The sequence below is a fragment of the Pimephales promelas genome, chromosome 23, assembly GCF_988280905.1.
Source record: "Pimephales promelas chromosome 23, fPimPro1.hap1.1, whole genome shotgun sequence".
Classification (NCBI taxonomy): Eukaryota; Metazoa; Chordata; class Actinopteri; order Cypriniformes; family Leuciscidae; genus Pimephales; species Pimephales promelas.
The window spans coordinates 19,873,277-19,898,648 of record NC_142791.1 but is presented as its reverse complement, the minus strand read 5'-3'; the positions used below and the strand labels follow the sequence as shown (position 1 = coordinate 19,898,648).

The 25,372-nt window shown below is 47.7% G+C and overlaps 1 protein-coding gene across 1 annotated transcript; it reads right to left on the bottom strand.

Moving 5' to 3' along the window:
• Positions 1–3,988: 3,988 nt before the first annotated feature.
• On the bottom strand, positions 3,989–6,124 carry LOC148969445 (uncharacterized). Its single transcript, XM_089126377.1, has one exon. It carries the CDS (start codon positions 4,994–4,996, stop codon positions 3,989–3,991), a length of 1,008 nt encoding a protein of 335 aa, XP_088982503.1. The 5' UTR covers positions 4,997–6,124.
• Between the last annotated feature and the right edge of the window lie 19,248 nt (positions 6,125–25,372).

Sequence of the window (25,372 nt, the reverse complement as noted above, 5' to 3'; positions counted from 1 at the left end):
TGACATCCCCCCCTACCATTCGGGACTAGTCCCTAGGACCGAGAAACTTCAGCCCACTCGCCGTATCGCTGGGGTGGTCGCCCCTGGTTATCTCTCCGGGAACGTCGGGGTGGGGATAAAGGATCTACCCTTGCCGCCTCGATTTCGGGGCCTCTTGGGACGACGGCCCATCCCACCGATGGAGCTGCTGGGGTCATAGACCGTTCGGGGGCCTCTTCCATCGGGACCAGATAATTTGGGCAAGGACGAAGCAAATTCCGGTGGAGTACCCGTTCAGGGCCTAGTCTCCCTTCGGGGCGAACAGTATACACAGGTTGATCAGGCTGTTGTTGGCGTTCCACCACATACGGTACGGTCTCCCAACGATCACTGAGTTTTCCCTTTCCTGGGCGTCGATTGTCTCGCACTAATACTCGCTCTCCAGGCAGTAGGGGGGCTTCTCGAGCCGTCCGGTCATACAACCGTTTACTTTTGGCTGCTGCCGCGCTCAGATGGTCCGTAACCTGACGATAGGCATGATGAAGCTGCCGATGATGACGACCCACCCACTCCGTCGTACTCTGAACTCCCTCCGTAGGCTTGGTCCCCAGCAACAGATCAACCGGTAAGCGCATATGTCTGCCAAACATCAGGAATGCCGGGGCATAGCCTGTGGTGCTGTGCACACTGTTGTTATAGGCTTGCACTAGGGCAGGGAGGCATTCCTCCCACTGATTCTGTTGGTCGGCTTCCAAGGTCCCGAGCAACCCCAACAAGGTCTGGTTAAACCTCTCGCACCCCCCGTTACCTTGGGGGTGATACGAGGTAGTGCGAGTCTTCCGGCACCCATAAAGGCGGCTCAGTTCTTGTATGACCCTAGATTCAAAGTTCGGGCCCTGGTCAGAATGAAGAGTCTCGGGGCACCCGAAGGGCTGGATGATAGCTCGCCAGAGCACACCTGCAGTGGTAACGGCTGTTTGGTCTGGAGTAGGAATAGCCCATGCATACTTGGTAAATAGGTCGGTTGCCACCAAGATGTTCTGATACCGATCTGTGGGCCGACCCAGCGTTAGAAAATCCATCCCCACAATGTGTAGAGGTGCTTTAGGGTGCATAGGGACTAGGGGGGCTCTTGCCTCTTTCCTGGTCTTAAAAAGTACACACCTCGGGCAGCTCCGAACGAAAGACTCAACCATTGCTTCCATCCCCACCCAGTGAAAGTACCTCCTTAATAGGGATAATGTCCTTTCCTGTCCTTGATGTCCTATATGTGTGTGGTAAGCTTCCAGCAGGGCCAACCGCTGTCCCTTTGGCACCACCACCTGGTGTACCAACTCCTGGGTTACTGGCTCTTGGACAGAACGACAAATCACTCCCTCTCTCAGGCTGAGTTTCTTCCACTGCCCCATGAGTTTCCTTACTGCCACGGTTTGAGTCCGCCTCTCCTCTACACCAGGCCTAGAACCCTGTTGCAGGTAAGCATACACTCTTGCCAGATCAACATCTCCTTGCTGTAGTTCTTTCCACCGGCCTGGGTCCCACCCCCAGCCGGTGGGTACTCCCTCCAAACGAATTCCGGGGGCTTCCACTACCCCCACCATCAATCCCTCCTCTGGTTCCGACGTAGGGGATTCCGTTTGCTCACTCCCTTTAGTCACGGGGAGTCGGGACAGTGCATCCGCATTAGTGTGTTCTCTACCCGGTCGATATTGAAGCTGGTAGTCGTAATTGGCCAGCTGGGCCACCCAACGCTGCTCCGCCGCCCCCAATCGTGCTGTCTGTAGGTGGACCAAAGGGTTGTTATCGGTCACGACCATCACCTTTGCTCCCCATAAGTAATCTTTAAATTTTTCTGTCATCGCCCATTTCAACGCCAGAAGTTCTATTTTGAAGGAACTGTAGTTGGAAGCATTCCGCTCGGCTGGATGCAGACTCCGGCTGGCATATGCAATAACTCTCTCAACTCCCTGCTGTCGTTGTGCAAGTACAGCCCCCAACCCTGCATTACTCGCATCAGTATATAGGATGAATGGCTGAGTAAAATCAGCGTAGGCCAGGATCGGGGCCTGCAGGAGTTCGCGCTTGAGCTGTTGGAAAGCCGATTCGCATGCCGAGTCCCAGTTCACAGAGGGAGACCCCCGGGGTCGGGAGCGTCCGGTACCTTCGAGGAGTCGATTCAGGGGCTTGGCAATCCCTGAAAAACCCTTGATAAAGCGCCGATAGTAGCCTACAAAGCCCAAGAAGGACCTTACTTGCCGGACAGTCTTCGGCGCCTCCCAGCCCTGGACGGCAGACACTTTCTCCGGGTCAGGGGACACCCCTGCAGCGCTGACCCGATGACCCAGAAACTGTACCTCACTCCTAAACAACTGGCATTTGTCCGGTCGTAACTTCAATCCATATTTTTCCATAGCCTGGAACACACGTTCCAGGTGGAGTAGATGGGAGGCGAAGTCTGGCGAAAATACTATGACATCATCAAGGTAGACCAAGGTCGAATCAACTAACTGTCCCCCCAAGCACCGCTGCATCAGCCTCTGGAAAGTCGCAGGGGCGTTGCACAGTCCAAACGGCATCCGATCCCACTCAAAAAGCCCAAATGGAGTTGTGAAGGCAGTCTTTTCTCTATCCCTCTCATCCACCTGCACCTGCCAGTACCCACTGGCCAGATCTAACGTTGAGTACCAAGTGGCCTGAGTCAGACTAGTGAGGGAATCCTCAATGCGTGGCAAGGGGAATGCATCCTTCTTCGTCACACTGTTCAGCTTTCGATAGTCAACACAAAATCTCCAAGCACCGGTCTTTTTCCGAACTAGCACAATTGGGGCCGCCCAAGGACTACTACTCTCCCGTATGATTCCGCCATCCAGCATCCCGTTCAGCAAGGTGCGAATTTCTGAATAAAGCGTTGGGGGCACTGGCCGATACCGCTCTCTGCTTGGTGGAGCATCGCCTGTAGGAATCTGATGCTTGACAATCCCCGTGCACCCATAGTCCTCATCGTGAGTAGAGAATACATGTTGCCATTTTGTCAGGAAGTCTCGGAGTTGGAGTTGCTGCTCCTCTTCCAGGCCCTCTCCTTTTAAGGAATCTACTGCCACATGATCCAGCATTCCGCCTCTCTGGGGGTCATTCCTCGGCTCCACCGATCCAACAGCCACTTCCACTACCACAGAACTCACTTGGCGGAAACAAACGTCTCTCTCTTCTCTCACCTGGTGGGAACGCACCGCGGTGACTCGGACCAGGCGTTGATGGCGGCGAAGGACAACAGGATATGGGTTAACGTTCCGTACCCGCACCGAGACCCGGCCTCGATGGATCACAGCCAGCCCTCGGGCTACTCCGATGGACTGGCAATCCCAATGTGGTTCGAGGAGGACCCAGTCACCCGCGCCATAAGCCCCTAGAGGTAGCCTGGCCCATATCACTGCCTCACTTTGTGCTGGAACTGCCAGGCCATACCGGCAAATTACTCGACCAACAGTTTCGCGATCCTCCTCGCAGTTAGCTGCTTGAATCCTACGGCAGTCAGCCAGAATATGCTCCCATTCCTTTTGTTCCGGAACCGAGGGGATCTGGGCCAGCCGGTTCCGGAACAGCTCCTCCCAACATTCTGAAATTACATTCATACCAATTAATGCTCGATGTGAACCCAGGCAGTGGTCTCTAACGATAACAACTCCTTTTTGTCGTACGGGGACCCCTTGAACATGGAAGTCCACAATCACATAGCCTGTATAGGGAATATCCAGCCCATTGGCTCCTCTCAGTACAAGTTGCGAAGTCTCGGCCCCCTGGGGTCGTCGGCCCTTAAAGAGTTCTCGGGACAGGCTCTCGGAGAATAACGTGACTTGGGAACCGGTATCAACTAAACATGCAACTTCCACCCCATTAACCTGGATCTTCACGGTTGGGCAATGTCCAACCCAGTCGTCTCTGGGAATAGGCATAGAAAGGGGGTCACTTAAGGGGGTCCCGGCCACTTGACCCACAGTGGCCGGCGAAACTAAAAACCCCCTTGGGAACCGCGTCGGGAGCCACACTGACGGCTATAATGTCCTGATTCTCCGCAGCTATTGCAAATGGGCCTGCCCTTATCATCCCACTGGAATCTCGGATTAGCCGGCCGTCCAGGGCGCAGTCCGGGCTCTCGGCTCCCCTCAGAATAGGATCGGTCCCGGCCACTGAGCTGTCCCCGGCGCAGCTCCTCTAGAAGGGTCTTAGATAGTTCAGCCATCTGGCCTTTAACATCCTCGAACAGTTCTGCCCGCAACTTCTGTTTCCAATCCATGGTTGGAGGAGTGGAGGCCTCACCAACGGCCATGCACATCTGTCCTTTAACATCCTCCAACAGCTCCGCCCGCAGCTGTTGTTTCCAATCCCCAGTTGAAGAAGGGGCGGCACCACCAACAGCCATGCACACCGGTGGGTCAGCTGCCTCGCCCTGATCCATCTCCAATGCCAAGGCCTCCTGTCGGAGGTCCTCAAAAGTTAACGCTGGGTCTCGGCGGAGCTGGAGCTTTATACTCTGTCGAATAGGCCCGTCTCGGAGCCCCAAAACAAACTGATCTCGCAGTAAGGAATCTCCGTCTCCCAGACCATGATCTGGTCGGCCTTTCAATCGAACAAACTGCTCACGCAGCCTCAGCGCATACGCCCGTAAGGCTTGCCTAGGACCTTGGCGAAAGTTGAAGAACTGAGCCCGGAGGGCGGCCACGGGGGTAGTATCCCCATACAGTCCCGTCAAAAAGTCAAAGATGGCTTTGGCAGTGGCTCGTGCAGTGCTGGGTGCAGCTAGAACCTCCCTCTTCGCTTCTCCCTCCAGGGATCCCAGAACAAACTGTGTCTTTTGTACATCACTCAGCCCCTGGAGGCCAGCCAGGTATTCCGTTTGAGTCTTCCAGTCCTGGAGAGGTAGCTCTGATCCTGGTCCCCCATAACGCTGGGCCCAAGGGGCTCCCATAAACACAGGCATGACTTGTGGTCTTGCGGCCACCACCTCTTCGTCGGCCATCGTGAACCTGTAGCTGCTTCAACTCGCGGTGGCAAACCCTGCCGACTACGCCACTTTTGTCACGGGGGGACCGGACACCAGATGACCGGCCGTCCCAACCCCCGACACACGTACCACCGCGAGGAGCCAACACCACAGAGGACACAGAGGCAAAGTAAGTTAGAGAAAATTCAGAATCTTTATTAAATAAATTAAACTAAAACAGCCTTCGGCAAGCTGAAGCAAAACTCGGGTGGGCAGAGCAGGTGAGAATTCACAGCTGGACTAGTTCTCGAATTCACAGCGGAACAATTTCTCTTCTCCCGGGATTCGGATGGACGGAGAGTAGTACGGAATCCACAGCAAAGCTGGCCCTCTTCTCCGGACCCAGGCCGACAGAAGACAGGTGAGGGTGCAACAGTATAACTGGTTCTCTCAGATTCACAGCAGAACAATCTCTCTCTTCACAGGATTCGGATGAACGGAAAGGAGTACGGAATCCACGGCAAAGCTGGCTCTCTTCTCGGGACCCAGGCAGACAGAAGACAGGTGAGGATTCAATAGTAGAACTAGTTCTCTCAGATTCCCAGCAGAACGGTTTCTCTCCTCACAGGGCTCGGATGGGCGGAGGGGAACACGGAATCCACAACAAAGCTGGCTCTCTTTCCAGGGCTCAGGCAGACAGATGACAGGTGAGGATTCAACAGTATAGCTGGCTCTACTCACAGAATCCGGATAGACGGGGGAGAGTGAAGATTCAACAACAGGCTGGCTTTCTTCTCAGGGCTCAGACAGGCGGAAAGTCAAGATGACAACTTCACAGTATAACTGGCTCTCTTCACAGGGCTCGGGCAGACAGAGAATAACAGTGAGGGTTCAACAGTATAACTGGCTCTACTCACAGAATCCAGATGAACAGAGAGGAATAAGGGTTCAACAGCAAAGCTGGCTCTCTTCACGGGGCTCAAGCAGACAGAGAATACAGGTGAGAATTCAACCGTGTAGCTGGTTCTACCCACAGGATCAAGCAGCACATGGAGGAGTAAGGATTCAACAGCGAAGCTGGCTCTCTTCACAGGGCTCAGGCAGACAGAGAGGATTATGATGACGATTCCACAGTACAACTGGCTCCCTTCACAGGGCTCAGGCAGACAGAGAATAACGGTGCGGGTTCAACAGTATAACTGGCTCTACTCACAGAATCCAGATGAACAGAGAGGAATAAGGGTTCAACAGCAAAGCTGGCTCTCTTCACGGGGCTCAGGCAGACAGAGAATACAGGTGAGAATTCAACAGTGTAGCTGGTTCTACTCACAGGATCAAGCAGCACATGGAGGAGTAAGGATTCAACAGCGAAGCTGGCTCTCTTCACAGGGCTCAGGCAGACAGAGAGGATTATGATGACGATTCCACAGTACAACTGGCTCCCTTCACAGGGCTCAGGCAGACAGAGAATAACGGTGCGGGTTCAACAGTATAACTGGCTCTACTCACAGAATCCAGATGAACAGAGAGGAATAAGGGTTCAACAGCAAAGCTGGCTCTCTTCACGGGGCTCAGGCAGACAGAGAATACAGGTGAGAATTCAACAGTGTAGCTGGTTCTACTCACAGGATCAAGCAGCACATGGAGGAGTAAGGATTCAACAGCGAAGCTGGCTCTCTTCACAGGGCTCAGGCAGACAGAGAGGATTATGATGACGATTCCACAGTACAACTGGCTCCCTTCACAGGGCTCAGGCAGACAGAGAATAACGGTGCGGGTTCAACAGTATAACTGGCTCTACTCACAGAATCCAGATGAACAGAGAGGAATAAGGGTTCAACAGCAAAGCTGGCTCTCTTCACGGGGCTCAGGCAGACAGAGAATACAGGTGAGAATTCAACAGTGTAGCTGGTTCTACTCACAGGATCAAGCAGCACATGGAGGAGTAAGGATTCAACAGCGAAGCTGGCTCTCTTCACAGGGCTCAGGCAGACAGAGAGTACATGTGATAATTCAACAGTGTAACTGGTTCTACTCACAGGATCCAGATGAACAGAGAGGAATAAGTGTTCAACAGCAAAGCTGGCTCTCTTCACGGGGCTCAGGCAGACAGAGAATACAGGTGAGGATTCAACAGCGAAGCTGGCTCTCTTCACAGGGCTCAGGCAGACAGAGAGGATTATGATGACGATTCCACAGTACAACTGGCTCCCTTCACAGGGCTCAGGCAGACAGAGAATAACGGTGCGGGTTCAACAGTATAACTGGCTCTACTCACAGAATCCAGATGAACAGAGAGGAATAAGGGTTCAACAGCAAAGCTGGCTCTCTTCACGGGGCTCAGGCAGACAGAGAATACAGGTGAGAATTCAACAGTGTAGCTGGTTCTACTCACAGGATCAAGCAGCACGTGGAGGAGTAAGGATTCAACAGCGAAGCTGGCTCTCTTCACAGGGCTCAGGCAGACAGAGAATAACGGTGCGGGTTCAACAGTATAACTGGCTCTACTCACAGAATCCAGATGAACAGAGAGGAATGAGGGTTCAACAGCAAAGCTGGCTCTCTTCACGGGGCTCAGGCAGACAGAGAATACAGGTGAGAATTCAACAGTGTAGCTGGTTCTACTCACAGGATCAAGCAGCACATGGAGGAGTAAGGATTCAACAGCGAAGCTGGCTCTCTTCACAGGGCTCAGGCAGACAGAGAGTACATGTGATAATTCAACAGTGTAACTGGTTCTACTCACAGGATCCAGATGAACAGAGAGGAATAAGTGTTCAACAGCAAAGCTGGCTCTCTTCACAGGGCTCAGGCAGACAGAGAGGATTATGATGACGATTCCACAGTACAACTGGCTCTCTTCACAGGGCTCAGGCAGACAGAGAATAACGGTGCGGGTTCAACAGTGTAACTGGTTCTACTCACAGAATCCAGATGAACAGAGAGGAATAAGGGTTCAACAGCAAAGCTGGCTCTCTTCACGGGGCTCAGGCAGACAGAGAATACAGGTGAGAATTCAACAGTGTAGCTGGTTCTACTCACAGGATCAAGCAGCACATGGAGGAGTAAGGATTCAACAGCGAAGCTGGCTCTCTTCACAGGGCTCAGGCAGACAGAGGGTACATGTGATAATTCAACAGTGTAACTGGTTCTACTCACAGGATCCAGATGAACAGAGAGGAATAAGTGTTCAACAGCAAAGCTGGCTCTCTTCACGGGGCTCAGGCAGACAGAGAATACAGGTGAGAATTCAACAGTGTAGCTGGTTCTACTCACAGGATCAAGCAGCACATGGAGGAGTGAGGATTCAACAGCAAGCTGAACTTCACAAGCCTACGTAGAGATTAAAGAGGAGAAGAGAAGAATTTCTCCACTAGATGACTTCCTCCATCCAACGAGATGCGGGCGATATATCCACAGCCAGAACCGTTTCCCCGATGTCACTGCATTACACTTCCACTCGTGTTTAACTGCAATTCACACAAATCGGCACACGTGATTTAATGAACAACACTGCAAAGTCTTGTCACTCACAAACTAGGGCGTAGACAGGGGATCTGGTCCACTGCACAGCACTACAATCTCTTGGACTTCTTCCAATAAAGCGTGGGACATTCAAACTTTCTCCAAAACGACAGATTTACACCTCATGAAGTCTCATCACATCCTCCAAACAGATTTCTCGTATCACAGTCCAAACATCAACAGCACTTATCTCTTATCCACATCTCCAAATCCACCCGAACGTCACACACAGCCGTTCATCTCTCCTGCCCCTCCTTTGTTGAAGATGAAATGCCCTTTTATCCTTCCCAACTGACAACGTGTCCCAATCGCGATCGCGATAGTCCTGCCCCGCACCTGTTTTGAATTAACTAATCATTCTCCGTCTCCGCTCGGAGTTTTCCGGCGCTAGAGTCTTCCGGGTCCCACACCGGAAATCCCCCCCCACAGAAACCCGGCTATGATAAAAGGTTCCGCCTGCCTTTTTGTCACCCCGGTGACACGAGGACCCTATTGAAACTGTTAGGATTATTATTAGGGCCCGAGCACTAACAGTGCGAGGACCCTATTGAAACTGTTAGGGTTATTTTTTGGGCCCGAGCACTAACAGTGCGAGGACCCTATTGAAACTGTTAGAATTAGGGCCCGAGCACTAACAGTGCGAGGACCCTATTGAAACTGTTAGGGTTATTTTTAGGGCCCGAGCACTAACAGTGCGAGGACCCTATTGAAACTGTTAGAATTAGGGCCCGAGCACTAACAGTGCGAGGACCCTATTGAAACTGTTAGGATTATTTTTAGGGCCCGAGCACTAACAGTGCGAGGACCCTATTGGAACTGTTAGGGTTATTAGGGCCCGAGCACTAACAGTGCGAGGACCCTATTGAAACTGTTAGGATTATTATTATTAGGGCCCGAGCACTAACAGTGCGAGGACCCTATTGAATCTGTTAGGATTATTTTTAGGGCCCGAGCACTAACAGTGCGAGGACCCTATTGAAACTGTTAGGATTATTTATTAGGGCCCGAGCACTAACAGTGCGAGGACCCTATTGAAACTGTTAGGGTTATTAGGGCCAGAGCACTAACAGTGCGAGGACCCTATTGAAACTGTTAGGGTTATTTTTTTTTTTTAAATTTTTTTTTTTCTTTTTTCTGCAAAGTAAGTGCCATTTTCGGGGCCGCAACATGCTCAAAAACTCACCAAATTTGGCACGCATGTCAGGACTGGTGAAAAATTTCGTATTTTGTGGGTTTCGCAGATGGGCGGGGCAAAATGGCACGCTAGCGCCACCTAGAAAATTGGAAAAAATTAGCCCCTCGTCCACGTTCAACCTACATGCACGAAATTTGGTGGGGACGTGTATCATATCAAGACGCACAAAAAAGCCTCAAGAACCCATACCCTAAACTCGACAGGAGGTCCACCATTTTGAATTTGGCGGCCATTTTTGGACGATTTACAGACTCCGTACTTTAACGAACTCCTCCTAGGGATTTAGTCGGATCGACTTAAAATTTCTGCTGTGCCTTCTAAAGGCATTGACGATGTAAAGTTGTGCTATCTGCGCGTTTTCGTCGATGGGCGTGTCCGTGGCGTCGAAGATTCGCCATGAAACAGGAAGTTGTACTAACTTGGCTGTAAATGCCCAGATCTGCACGAAATTTTACACATTTGACAAGAGTCCCGCCCTGAACAAATCTACATGCCGACATTCACCCACAGTCATAGCGCCACCTGCTGGCAACAGGAAGTGACCTTTAACGAAGCAGCCCCCGCCGCTTGTTTGAACGACATGTACGAAATTTCTGTGGTACATCTACCATGACCAGACGCACAAAAAAGCCTCAAGAACCCATACCCTAAACTCGACAGGAAGTCCGCCATTTTGAATTTGGCGACCGATTTGGGACAATTTACACACTCCGTACTTTAACGAACTCCTTCTAGGGATTTAGTCGGATCAACTTCAAATTTCTGCTGTACCTTCTAAAGGCATTGACGATGTAAAGTTGTGCTATCTGCGCGTTTTCGTCAATGGGCGTGTCCGTGGCGTCGATGATTCGCCATGAAACAGGAAGTTGTAGTAACTTGGCTGTAAATACCCAGATCTACACGAGATTTTACACATTTGACAAGAGTCCCGCCCTGAACAAATCTACATGCCATCATTCACCCACATTAATAGCGCCACCTAGTGGCAAGAGGAAGTGACTTTTAACGAAGCAGCCCCCGCCGCATGTTTGACCGACATGTAAGAAATTTCTGTGGTACATCTACCATGTCCAGACGCACAGAAAAGTCTCTTGGAGTGATGCCCTAAACTCAACAGGAAGTTGGCCATTTCTAATTTCACAGCCATTTTTCGATGATTTACTCATTACGTACTTAAACTAACTCCTCCTAGGGATTTAGTCGGATCGACTTCAAATTTCTGCTGTGCCTTCTAAAGGCATTGATGATGAAAAGTTGTGCTATCTGCGCGTTTTCCTCAATGGGCGTGTCCGTGGCGTCGATGATTCGCCATGAGACAGGAAGTTGTAGTAACTTGGTTGTAAAAGCCCAGATATGCATGAAATTTCACACCTTTGACAAGAGTCCCGCCCTGAACAAATCTACATGCCGACATTCACCCACCAGTCATAGCGCCACCTGCTGGCAACAGGAAGTGACCTTTAATGAAGCAAAGTAGCAAATGCACAGCCGCACTGGCTGAGCTGCAGAAAATGTAACGCGGCCGCCTCAGACCCCGACGTGCTACAGGTGCGAGGGCCCGCCCATCGCTGCTTGCAGCTTTAATTTTTTTTTTTTTTTTTTTTTTTCTGCAAAGTAAGTGCCATTTTCGGGGCCGCAACATGCTCAAAAACTCACCAAATTTGGCACGCATGTCAGGACTGGTGAAAAATTTCGTATTTTGTGGGTTTCGCGGATGGGCGGGGCAAAATGGCACGATAGCGCCACCTAGAAAATTGGAAAAAATTAGCCCCTCGTCCACGTTCAACCTACATGCACGAAATTTGGTGGGGACGTGTATCATATCAAGACGCACAAAAAAGCCTTAAGAACCCATACCCTAAACTCGACAGGATGTCCGCCATTTTGAATTTGGCGGCCATTTTTGGACGATTTACAGACTCCGTACTTTAACGAACTCCTCCTAGGGATTTAGTCGGATCAACTTAAAATTTCTGCTGTACCTTCTAAAGGCATTGACGATGTAAAGTTGTGCAATCTGCGCGTTTTCGTCGATGGGCGTGTCCGTGGCGTCGAAGATTCGCCATGAAACAGGAAGTTGTAGTAACTTGGCTGTAAATGCCCAGATCTGCACGAAATTTTACACATTTGACAAGAGTCCCGCCCTGAACAAATCTACATGCCGACATTCACCCACATTCATAGCGCCACCTAGTGGCAAGAGGAAGTGACTTTTAACGAAGCAGCCCCCGTCGCATGTTTGACCGACATGTACGAAATTTCTGTGGTACATCTACCATGTCCAGACGCACAGAAAAGTCTCTTGGAGCGATGCCCTAAACTCAACAGTAAGTCAGCCATTTCTAATTTTACCGCCATTTTTGGATGATTTACTCATTACGTACTTTAACTAACTCCTCCTAGGGCTTTAGTCGGATCGACATCACATTTCTGCTGTGCCTTCTAAAGGCATTGACGATGTAAAGTTGTGCTATCTGTGCGTTTTCGTCCATGGGCGTGTCCGTGGCGTCGATGATTCGCCATGAAACAGGAAGTTGTAGTAACTTGGCTGTAAATGCCCAGATCCGCACGAAAATTAACACGTTTGACAAGAGTCCCGCCCTGAACAAATCTACATGCCGACATTCACCCAAAGTCATAGCGCCACCTCCTGGCAACAGGAACTGACCTTTAACGAAGCAGCGTAGCAAATGCACATCCGCACTGGCTGAGCTGCAGAAAATGCAACACGGCTGCCTCAGATCCCGACGTGCTACAGGTGCGAGGGCCCGCCCATCGCTGCTTGCAGCTTTAATTTTTTATTATTATTTTTTTATTTATTTTTTCTGCAAAGTAAGTGCCATTTTCGGGGCCGCAAGATGCTCAAAAACTCACCAAATTTGGCACTCATGTCAGGACTGGTGAAAAATTTCGTATTTTGTGGGTTTCGCAGATGGGCGGGGCAAAATGGCACGCTAGCGCCACCTAGAAAATTGGAAAAAATTAGCCCCTCGTCCACGTTCAACCTACATGCACGAAATTTGGTGGGGACGTGTATCATATCAAGACGCACAAAAAAGCCTCAAGAACCCATACCCTAAACTCGACAGGAGGTCCGCCATTTTGAATTTGGCGGCCATTTTTGGACGATTTACAGACTCCGTACTTTAACGAACTCCTCCTAGGGATTTAGTCGGATCGACTTAAAATTTCTGCTGTGCCTTCTAAAGGCATTGACGATGTAAAGTTGTGCTATCTGCGCGTTTTCGTCGATGGGCGTGTCCGTGGCGTCGAAGATTCGCCATGAAACAGGAAGTTGTACTAACTTGGCTGTAAATGCCCAGATCTGCACGAAATTTTACACATTTGACAAGAGTCACGCCCTGAACAAATCTACATGCCGACATTCACCCACAGTCATAGCGCCACCTGCTGGCAACAGGAAGTGACCTTTAACGAAGCAGCCCCCGCCGCTTGTTTGACCGACATGTACGAAATTTCTGTGGTACATCTACCATGACCAGACGCACAAAAAAGCCTCAAGAACCCATACCCTAAACTCGACAGGAAGTCCGCCATTTTGAATTCGGCGACCGATTTGGGACGATTTACACACTCCGTACTTTAACGAACTCCTCCTAGGGATTTAGTCGGATCAACTTCAAATTTCTGCTGTACCTTCTAAAGGCATTGACGGTGTAAAGTTGTGCTATCTGAGCGTTTTCGTCGATGGGCGTGTCCGTGGCGTCGATGATTCGCCATGAAACAGGAAGTTGTAGTAACTTGGCTGTAAATGCCCAGATCTACACGAAATTTTACACATTTGACAAGAGTCCCGTCCTGAACAAATCTACATGCCGACATTCACCCACATTCATAGCGCCACCTAGTGGCAAGAGGAAGTGACATTTAACGAAGCAGCCCCCGTCGCATGTTTGACCGACATGTACGAAATTTCTGTGGTACATCTACCATGTCCAGACGCACAGAAAAGTCTCTTGGAGCGATGCCCTAAACTCAACAGGAAGTCAGCCATTTCTAATTTTACCGCCATTTTTGGATGATTTACTCATTACGTACTTTAACTAACTCCTCCTAGGGCTTTAGTCGGATCGCCTTCAAATTTCTGCTGTGCCTTCTAAAGGCATTGACGATGAAAAGTTGTGCTATCTGCGCGTTTTTGTCGATGGGCGTGTCCGTGGCGTCGATGATTCGCCATGAAACAGGAAGTTGTAGTAACTTGGCTGTAAATGCCCAGATCTGCACGAAATTTAACAGGTTTGACAAGAGTCCCGCCCTGAACAAATCTACATGCCGACATTCACCCACAGTCATAGCGCCACCTCCTGGCAATAGGAAGTGACCTTTAACGAAGACGCGTAGCAAATGCACATCCGCACTGGCTGAGCTGCAGAAAATGCAACACGGCTGCCTCAGACCCCGACGTGCTACAGGTGCGAGGGCCCGCCCATCGCTGCTTGCAGCTTTAATTAGGGCCCGAGCACTAACAGTGCGAGGACCCTATTGAATCTGTTAGGATTATTTTTTTTTTCTTTTTTCTTTTTTCTTTTTTCTGCAAAGTAAGCGCCATTTTCGGGGCCTCAACATGCTCAAAAACTCACCAAATTTGACACGCATGTCAGGACTGGTGAAAAATTTCGTATTTTGTGGGTTTCGCGGATGGGCGTGGCAAAATGGCTCCCTAGCGCCACCTAGAAAATTGGAAAAAATTAGCCCCTCGTCCACGTTCAACCTACAAACACGAAATTTGGTGGGGACGTGTATCATATCAAGAAGCACAAAAAAAGCCTCAAGAACCCATACCCTAAACTCAACAGGAAGTTGGCCATTTTTAATTTGGCGCCCATTTTGGGACAATTTACACACTCAGTACTTTAACGAACTCCTCCTAGGGATTTAGTCGGATCGACTTCAAATTTCTGCTGTGCCTTCTAAAGGCATTGACGATGTAAAGTTGTGCTATCTGCGCATTTTCGTCGATGGGCGTGTCCGTGGCGTCGATGATTCGCCATGAAACAGGAAGTTGTAGTAACTTGGCTGTAAATGCCCAGATCTGCACGAAATTTTACACATTTGACAAGAGTGCCGCCCTGAACAATTGTAAATGCTGACATTCACCCACAGTAATAGCGCCACCTGCTGGCAACAGGAAGTGACCTTTAACGAAGCAGCCCCCGTCGCATGTTTGACCGACATGTACGAAATTTCTGTGGCACATCTACCATGTCCAGACACACTGAAAAGTCTCTTGGAGCGATGCCCTAAACTCAACAGGAAGTCGGCCATTTCTAATTTTACCGCCATTTTTGGATGATTTACTCATTACGTACTTTAACTAACTCCTCCTAGGGCTTTAGTCGGATCGACTTCACATTTCTGCTGTGCTTTCTAAAGTCATTGAAGATGTAAAGTTGTGTTATCTGCGCGTTTTCGTCAATGGGCGTGTCCATGGCGTCGATGATTCGCCATGAAACAGGAAGTTGTAGTAACTTGGCTGTAAATGCCCAGATCTGCACAAAATTTTACACATTTGACAAGAGTCCCGCCCTGAACAAATCTACATGCCGACATTCACCCACAGTCATAGCGCCACCTAGTGACAGCAGGAAGTGACCTTTAAAAAAGCAATACCCGTCGCATGTCTGACCAACATGTACGAAATTTCTGTGGTACATCTACCATGTCCAGACACACAGAAAAGTCTCTTGGAGCGTTGCCCTAAACTCAACAGGAAGTCAGCCATTTCTAATTTTACCGCCATTTTTGGATGATTTACTCATTACGTACTTTAACAAACTCCACCTAGGGATTTAGTTGGATCGACTTAAAATTTCTGCTGTGCCTTCTAAAGGCATTGACGATGTAAAGTTGTGCTATCTGCGCGTTTTCATCGATGGGCGTGTCCGTGGCGTCGAAGATTCGCCATGAAACAGGAAGTTGTAGTAACTTGACTGTAAATGCCCAGATCTGCACAAAATTTTACACATTTGACAAGAGTCCCGCCCTGAACAAATCTACATGCCGACATTCACCCACAGTCATAGCGCCACCTGCTGGCAATAGGAAGTGACCTTTAATGAAGAAGCGTAGCAAATTCACAGCCGCACCGGCTGAGCTGCAAAATATGCAACGCGGCCGCCTCACACCCCGACGCGCTACAGGTGCGAGGGCCCGGCCATCGCTGCTTGCAGCTTTAATTTTATATATAATTCAGAATGTAAAAAAAAAGCAGGAATAAACTATATATATACACATCCTATATTGGATATTAACATCCAATAATGTAAATTGCGGCAGCAGCTTCAGGTTGGTGCTCCAAGGCATTTATAGGGCCCGAGCACTAACAGTGCGAGGACCCTATTGAAACTGTTAGGATTATTAGGGCCCGAGCACTCACAGTGCGAGGACCCTATTGAAACTGTTAGGGTTATTTTTTTTTTCCTTTTTTCTTTTTAGGGCCCGAGCACTAACATTGCGAGGACTCGAATTGAAACTGTTAGGATTATTTATTTATTTTTTTTCTTTTTTCTGCAAAGTAAGTGCCATTTTCGGGGCCGCAACATTCTCAAAAACTCACCAAATTTGGCACGCATGTCAGGACTGGTGAAAAATTTAGCATTTTGTGGGTTTTGCGGATGGGCGGGGCAAAATGGCTCGCTAGCGCCACCTAGAAAATTGGAAAAAATTAGCCCCTCGTCCACGTTCAACCTACATGCACGAAATTTGGTGGGGACGTGAATCATATCAAGACGCACAAAAAAGCCTCAAGAACCCATACCCTAAACTCGACAGGAGGTCCGCCATTTTGAATTTGGCGGCCATTTTTGGACGATTTACAGACTCCGTACTTTAACCCTCTGAGACCTAAGGGTATTTTTACAATAAATTTTCCGTCTGGTGTCATTTACTAAAAAAGCTTGTAAAATATCAACCCTTTGGTGCACAGACAATTGACACACCTCTTTTTTTTCAGGACAAATTGAACTTTCAGCATATTTGTGTTACATTGATGTCACCTGAATGTAAAATAAGTTATGGGACCATAAAGACAAATGAAAAAATAAATCGGAAATGGAATCACTCAATTATTTATTGAAATCACACACAAATAAATAAAAGCTAAGCAATTTTCCTCTGGAAAATAGTTTGTTCATGTCTTTGGAGTCCTGGAGCACAGGAATAAACATTATAACTTGTACAGAACAAAAACTATTGACATTTTTCCAAAAGAAGTCCAGGCGTTTGGGGCCTCATGAAATTCACTGGTGCCAAGCCTCAAAACAGTTCCTATCAGCAATCACACAGAGGGCCACATCACAGGTTTTGCATTTCTATTTTATTTATTCTTTTATTTATTATGTTCTTTTTATTCTTTTATAATACATTTATACTACTATAATACTTTTTTACAGTAAATAAATAAATGGCACTTCAGCTGGGTCTATCCTGGTAATCTAGTTTCTCATCTGTCAAAAAGCTCTGTTCTCCTGAAAATCCTTCATCCTGCAATGCACCAAAATAGACCAGCGCTTTATTTACGTCCATTTCGCTGTGTTTCTCTGTGAATCGCGCGTCTCCGTGAGTCTCTCTATCTCTCTACACTATATCAGCGCTTGGTTCATGCGTAATGACGCACACCAATGTTTACAACGGATCAGCCTGTAATTGGTCAAAAACCATCACGTGAAAACATCACGTGATATCCAGGATGTCCGCTAGCATTGAGCTAGCGGCAAAAATGACCGAATATTTATGAATTATGGGCTTCAAGATTATCAAAGTTTGACATAAAGCGTTTGGATTTATTGCTGAAAACCTCTGAAAGGAAGCACAAGTTCCAGGATGGATAGAAAACCTTCTGTAAAGGCTACAAAAACCCGAAAGACACCCCCGTGATGGCTAGCTCGTTAGCTTTCTGCTGGAAAAAACGGTAAGAAAATCGATAAATCTGTCATCGAGTTATGTAAACATTTATCGGAGGTGACGTGTGGCATCGTCGACGACGCCGTCGGGCTCAGGGGGTTAACGAACTCCTCCTAGGGATTTAGTCGGATCGACTTAATATTTCTGCTGTGCCTTCTAAAGGCATTGACGATGTAAAGTTGTGCTATCTGCGCGTTTTCGTCGATGGGCGTGTCCGTGGTGTCGAAGATTCGCCATGAAACAGGAAGTTGTAGTAACTTGGCTGTAAATGCCCAGATCTGCACGAAATTTTACACATTTGACAAGAGTCCCGCCCTGAACAAATCTACATGCCGACATTCACCCACAGTCATAGCACCACCTGCTGGCAACAAGAAGTGACCTTTAACGAAGCAGCCCCCGCCGCTTGTTTGACCGACATGTACGAAATTTCTGTGGTACATCTACCATGACCAGACATACAAAAAAGCCTCAAGAACCTATACCCTAAACTCGACAGGAAGTCCGCCATTTTGAATTTGGCGACCGATTTGGGACGATTTACACACTCCGTACTTTAACGAACTCCTACTAGGGATTTAGTCGGATCAACTTCAAATTTCTGCTGTACCTTCTAAAGGCATTGACGATGTAAAGTTGTGCTATCTGCGTGTTTTCATCCATGGGCGTGTCCGTGGCGTCGATGATTCGCCATGAAACAGGAAGTTGTAGTAACTTGGCTGTAAATGCCCAGATCTACATGAAATTTTACACATTTGACAAGAGTCCCGCCCTGAACAAATCTACATGCCGACATTCACCCACAGTCATAGCGCCACCTACTGGCAACAGGAAGTGTCCTTTAACGAAGCAGCCCCCGTCGCATGTTTGAGCGACATGTAGGAAATTTCTGTGGTACATCTACCATCTTCAGACGCACAAAAAAGTCTCTTGGAGCAATGCCCTAAACTCAACGGGAAGTCGGCCATTTCTAATTTTACCGCCTTTTTTGGATGATTTACTCATTACATACTTTAACTAACTCCTCCTAGACATTTAGTCAGATCGACTTCAAATTTCTGCTGTGCCTTCTAAAGGCATTGACAATGTAAAGTTGTGCTCTCTGCGCGTTTTCATCGATGGGCATGTCCGTGGCGTCGATGATTCGCCATGAAACAGGAAGTTGTAGTAACTTGGCTGTAAATGCCCAGATCTGCACAAAATTTTACACATTTGACAAGAGTACCGCCCTGAACATATCTAAATGCCGACATTCACCCACAGTCATAGCGCCACCTGCTGGCAACAGGAAGTGACCTTTAATGAAGCAGCTTAGCACATTCACAGCCGCACCGGCTGAGCTCCAGAATATGCAACGCAGCGGCCTCACACCCCGACGTGCTACAGGTGCGAGGGCCCGCCCATCGCTGCTTGCAGCTTTAATTAGGGCCCGAGCACTAACAGTGCGAGGACCCTATTGAAACTGTTAGGATTATTATTTATTTATTTATTTATTTTTTTTTCTTTTTTTATTTTTTCTGCAAAGTAAGTGCCATTTTCGGGGCCGCAACATGCTCAAAAACTCACCAAATTTGGCACGCATGTCAGGACTGGTGAAAAATTTCGTATTTTGTGGGTTTCGCAGATGGGCGGGGCAAAATGGCACGCTAGCGCCACCTAGAAAATTGGAAAAAATTAGCCCCTCGTCCACGTTCAACCTACATGCACGAAATTTGGTGGGGACGTGTATCATATCAAGACGCACAAAAAAGCCTCAAGAACCCATACCCTAAACTCGACAGGAGGTCCGCCATTTTGAATTTGGCGGCCATTTTTGGACGATTTACAGACTCCGTACTTTAACGAACTCCTCCTAGGGATTTAGTCGGATCGACTTAAAATTTCTGCTGTGCCTTCTAAAGGCATTGACGATGTAAAGTTGTGCTATCTGCGCGTTTTCGTCGATGGGCGTGTCCGTGGCGTCGAAGATTCGCCATGAAACAGGAAGTTGTTAGTAACTTGGCTGTAAATGCCCAGATCTGCACAAAATTTTACACATTTGACAAGAGTCACGCCCTGAACAAATCTACATGCCGACATTCACCCACAGTCATAGCGCCACCTGCTGGCAACAGGAAGTGACCTTTAACGAAGCAGCCCCCGCCGCTTGTTTGACCGACATGTACGAAATTTCTGTGGTACATCTATCATGACCAGACGCACAAAAAAGCCTCAAGAACCCATACCCTAAACTCGACAGGAAGTCCGCCATTTTGAATTCGGCGACCGATTTGGGACGATTTACACACTCCGTACTTTAACGAACTCCTCCTAGGGATTTAGTCGGATCAACTTCAAATTTCTGCTGTACCTTCTAAAGGCATTGACGATGTAAAGTTGTGCTATCTGCGCGTTTTCGTCGATGGGCGTGTCCGTGGCGTCGATGATTCGCAATGAAACAGGAAGTTGTAGTAACTTGGCTGTAAATGCCCAGATCTACACGAAATTTTACACATTTGACAAGAGTCCCGCCCTGAACAAATCTACATGCCGACATTCACCCACAGTCATAGCGCCACCTGCTGGCAACAGGAAGTGGCCTTTAACGAAGCAGCGTGGCAAATGCACAGCCGCACTGGCTGAGCTGCAGAAAATGAAACGCGGCCGCCTCAGACCCCGACGTGCTACAGGTGCGAGGGCCCGCCCATCGCTGCTTGCAGCTTTAATTTTTTTTTTTTCTTTTTTCTGCAAAGTAAGCGCCATTTTCGGGGCCTCAACATGCTCAAAAACTCACCAAATTTGGCACGCATGTCAGGACTGGTGAAAAATTTCGTATTTTGTGGGTTTCGAGGATGGGCGTGGCAAAATGGCTCCCTAGCGCCACCTAGAAAATTGGAAAAAATTAGCCCCTCATCCACGTTTAACCTACAAACACGAAATTTGGTGGGGACGTGCATCATATCAAGACGCACAAAAAAGCCTCAAGAACCCATACCCTAAACTCAACAGGAAGTCGGCCATTTTGAATTTGGCGCCCATTTTGGGACGATTTACACACTCCGTACTTTAACGAACTCCTCCTAGGGATTTAGTGGGATCAACTTCAAATTTCTGCTGTACCTTCTAAAGGCATTGACGATGTAAAGTTGTGCTATCTGGGCGTTTTCGTCGATGGGCGTGTCCGTGGTGTCGATGATTCGCCATGAAACAGGAAGTTGTAGTAACTTGGCTGTAAATGCCCAGATCTGCACGAAATTTTACATATTTGACAAGAGTCCCGCCCTGAACAAATCTACATGCCGACATTGACCCACAGTCATAGCGCCACCTGCTGGCAACAGGAAGTGACCTTTAACGAAGCAGCCCCCGTCGCATGTTTGACCGACATGTACGAAATTTCTGTGGCACATCTACCATGTCCAGAAGCACTGAAAAGTCTCTTGGAGCAATGCCGTAAACTCAACAGGAAGTCGGCCATTTCGAATTTTACCGCCGTTTTTGGATGATTTACTTATTACGTACTTTAACTAACTCCTCCTAGGGCTTTAGTCGGATCGACTTCACATTTCTGCTGTGCCTTCTAAAGGCATTGACGATGTAAAGTTGTGCTATCTGCGCGTTTTCCTCAATGGGCGTGTCCGTGGCGGCGATGATTCGCCATGAAACAGGAAGTTGTAGTAACTTGGCTGTAAATGCCCAGATCTGCACGAAATTTGACACATTTGACAAGAGTCCCATCCTGAACAAATCTACATGCCGACATTCACCCAGAGTCATAGCGCCACCTAGTGGCAACAGGAAGTGACCTTTAACGAAGCAGCCCCTGCCGCATGTTTGACCGACATGTACGAAATTTCTGTGGTACATCTACCATGTCCAGACGCACAGAAAAGTCTCTTGGAGTGATGCCCTAAACTCAACAGGAAGTAGGCCATTTCTAATTTTACCGTCATTTTAGGATGATTTACTCATTACGTACTTTAACGAACTCCTCCTAGGGAATTGGTCGGATCGACTTCACATTTCTGCTGTGCCTTCTAAAGGCATTGACGATGTAAAGTTGTGCTATCTGCGCGTTTTCGTCCCTAAGCGTGTCCGTGGCGTCGATGATTCGCCATGAAACAGGAAGTTGTAGTAACTTGGCTGTAAATGCCCAGATCTGAACCAAATTGTACACATTTGACAAGAGTCCCGCCCTGAACAAATCTACATGCCGACATTCACCCACAATCATAGCGCCACCTGCTGGCAACAGGAAGTGACCTTTAATTAAGCAGCGTAGCAAATTCCCAGCCGCACCGGCTGAGCTGCAAAATATGCAACGCGGCCGCCTCACACCCCGACGCGCTACAGGTGCGAGGGCCCGCCCATCGCTGCTTGCAGCTTTAATTTCTTTTTTTTTCTTTTTTCTGCAAAGTAAGCGCCATTTTCGGGGCCGCAACATGCTCAAAAACTCACCAAATTTGGCATGCATGTCAGGACTGGTGAAAAATTTCATATTTTGTGGGTTTCGCGGATGGGCGTGGCAAAATGGCTCCCTAGCTCCACCTAGAAAATTGCAAAAAATTAGCCCCTCGTCCACGTTCAACCTATAAGCACGAAATTTGGTGGGGACGTGTATCATATCAAGACGCACAAAAAAGCCTCAAGAACCCATACCCTAAACTCGACAGGAAGTCCGCCATTTTGAATTTGGCAACCGATTTGGGACGATTTACACACTCCGTACTTTAACGAACTCCTCCTAGGGATTTAGTTGGATCAACTTCAAATTTCTGCTGTGCCTTCTAAAGGCATTGATGATGTAAAGTTGTGCTATCTGTGCGTTTTCTTCCATGGGCGTGTCCGTGGCGTCGATGATTCGCCATGAAACAGGAAGTTGTTGTAACTTGGCTCTAAATGCCCAGATCTGCACGAAATTTTACATATTTGACAAGAGTCCCACCCTGAACAAATCTACATGCCGACATTCACCCACAGTCATAGCGCCACCTAGTGGCAACAGGAAGTGTCCTTTAACGAAGCAGCCCCCGTCGCATGTTTGAGCGACATGTACGAAATTTCTGTGGTACATCTAGCATGTCCAGACGCACAAAAATGTCTCTTGGAGCAATGCCCTAAACTCAACAGGAAGTCGGCCATTTCGAATTTTACCGCCATTTTTGGATGATTTACTCATTACGTACTTTAACGAACTCCTCCTAGGGATTTAGTCGGATCGACTTCATATTTCTGCTGTGCCTTCTAAAGGCACTGACGATGTAAAGTTGTGCTCTCTGCGCGTTTTCATCGATGGGCATGTCCGTGGCGTCGATGATTGGCAATGAATCATTCCATTTTTTACACATTTGACAAGAGTCCCGCCCTGAACAAATCTACATGCCGACATTCACCCACAGTCATAGCGCGACCTGCTGGCAACAGGAAATGACCTTTAACGAAGCAGCCCCCGCCGCATGTTTGACCGGCATGTTCTGTGGTACATCTACCATGTCCAGACGCACAGAATAGTCTCTTGGAGCGATGCCTTAAACTCAACAGGAAGTCAGCCATTTCTAATTTTACCGCCATTTTTGGATGATTTACTCATTACGTACTTTAACAAACTCCTAGGGATTTAGTCGGATCGACTACAAATTTCTGCTGTGCCTTCTAAAGGCATTGACGATGTAAAGTTGTGCTATCTGCGGGTTTCCGTCGATGGGCGTGTCCATGGCGTCGATGATTCGCCATGAAACAGGAAGTTGTAGTAACTTGGCTGTAAAAGCCCAGATATGCATGAAATGTTACACCTTTGACAAGAGTCCCGCCCTGAACAAATCTACATGCCGACATTCACCCACTGTCATAGCGCCACCTGCTGGAAACAGGAAGTGACCTTTAACGAAGCAGCGTAGCAAATGCTCAGCCGCACTGGCTGAGCTGCAGAAAATGCAACGTGGCCGCCTCAGACCCCGACGTGCTACAGGTGCGAGGGCCCGCCCATCGCTGCTTGCAGCTTTAATTTTTCTGTTGGATTTTCCCTCTACACCTCCCTCTGCTGTTTTTGTCTAAACCCCTCACTTTTCTCTTCTATCCTTTTTCCCAATAAGGGCTGTGTCTCCCTCCTTGGATCACAACGTTCACAACTAATCGAGTGTCCTAGCAACCGACAAAGCCAATTTTTTGGTGTATTTTTCGCCTTCCAGCATCCACTTTCTTTTTTCTTACTCACCTGCTTAATGTCCCTCATTTACCCTTCTCTCACTCTCTCTCAGTTGTCATGCACTCTCACACCTGCTGCAGCACACACACACACACACACAAACACACCCGTGCACGGCCCGGTGGAAGCGCTTGGCAGACAGAACAGGCTGTTATTGTGTATATATTGTGTATATATTGTGCGCCAAAATAATACATTAGTTATCAAATAGGCTGCTCAATCACACCTTATTCGATCCTAATTCAATCTGATTGAAAGGGGAGGTTTATTAATGTCATAATCCAATATAGAGAAGAGAACAAACACTTGATCGAATTGAAAACCGAAACTGAAAGCATGGCGCATATGTGCAATGATTTGAGGACGAGCTCCCCCGGCCCTGAATTGTCAAAAGACCTCTCAAAATGCTGGCTCTGGATGCGAAAAACGCAGAAAATCGAACCCGATCCGATTAATTTTATGACGGACGAAAGTTTCGGAGGCGGTGTGCAAGCGTGACTGACATAACGTGAGGTCGATTTTTTTTTTTTTTTTTACGTGCGAAAATTTCGGATGCGAATTTCGGACTCAGTGTGCAATGGCCTTAAGTCATATATTTATATAACGTTAAGTCAACGGCGTTCATAAACACGCTGAAAGGCGATTATGCGTCTTGATAGCACGCCAAAAAAGGAAATACGAATTGGCGTGGCATACACACGCTACTTCATGAGATCAGTCTGAGGGGGAAAAGAAAGGAAAAATAACAAAACTATGGATTTTGTATTGTCTGCAGAAGTGAAACATGACTAATAATGCAGTTTTCATAATGCCATCAATTGTTTTTGGGCTTATATGATCATGATCAATCGGAAACTTGAGTTTTGACAGACTAATTCCATTTTGTGGTGGGTTTGCTGTATTTTAATAGTAGTTTTAATAAGAGCCCCCCCCCCCTATTTAACACAATAAATAATTGTTGTTTTGGCGGGGGAAAAAATATTGTGCTAACTGTAATGCAGGTGTGTTCGTGTAAAGAAACAAAAGTAGGCTGACCTAAATGGAATGTATAAGAACCTTTTCTTATACATTCCATTTAGGTAAGCCTACTTTTGTTTGTGTACTTTAATTAATATGCTTGTTATCAATTGTCCAAAAAATTTAATTGTTTGCTCACGATAATAACATGTAGTATTTTGACCTGAAAACAAACTTGACATTCCAAAAACTGCTATAATCACATGACTTACTGTAGCTGACAAGTGAAGTCACCTTTACAATTTGATCTTTATAAGCATCTACAATGTGATTTCATTCAGTATTTCAAAGACAAAGTAAATTAAGTCACATTTGTTTCTACATTAATTTTAGGCTAAAATAACGTTGAAAGCAACATGGAAATAACGTTCTCTTACGAGAAGTTCTCTCGTATTGCGTAAGCTAGCTTACACTACGGGAAAGATTCATCTTTGCTGAGAAGTTGAAGCCAAAAAATTATTCCATAATTTGTAATCATTGTCAACGCAGTTCCTCTGAGGCAGACCATGAGCGGGCTAACTAGCAGCTCATTGGTTCTTTCAGAGGGAAATGCACGAGCCTATGGGAG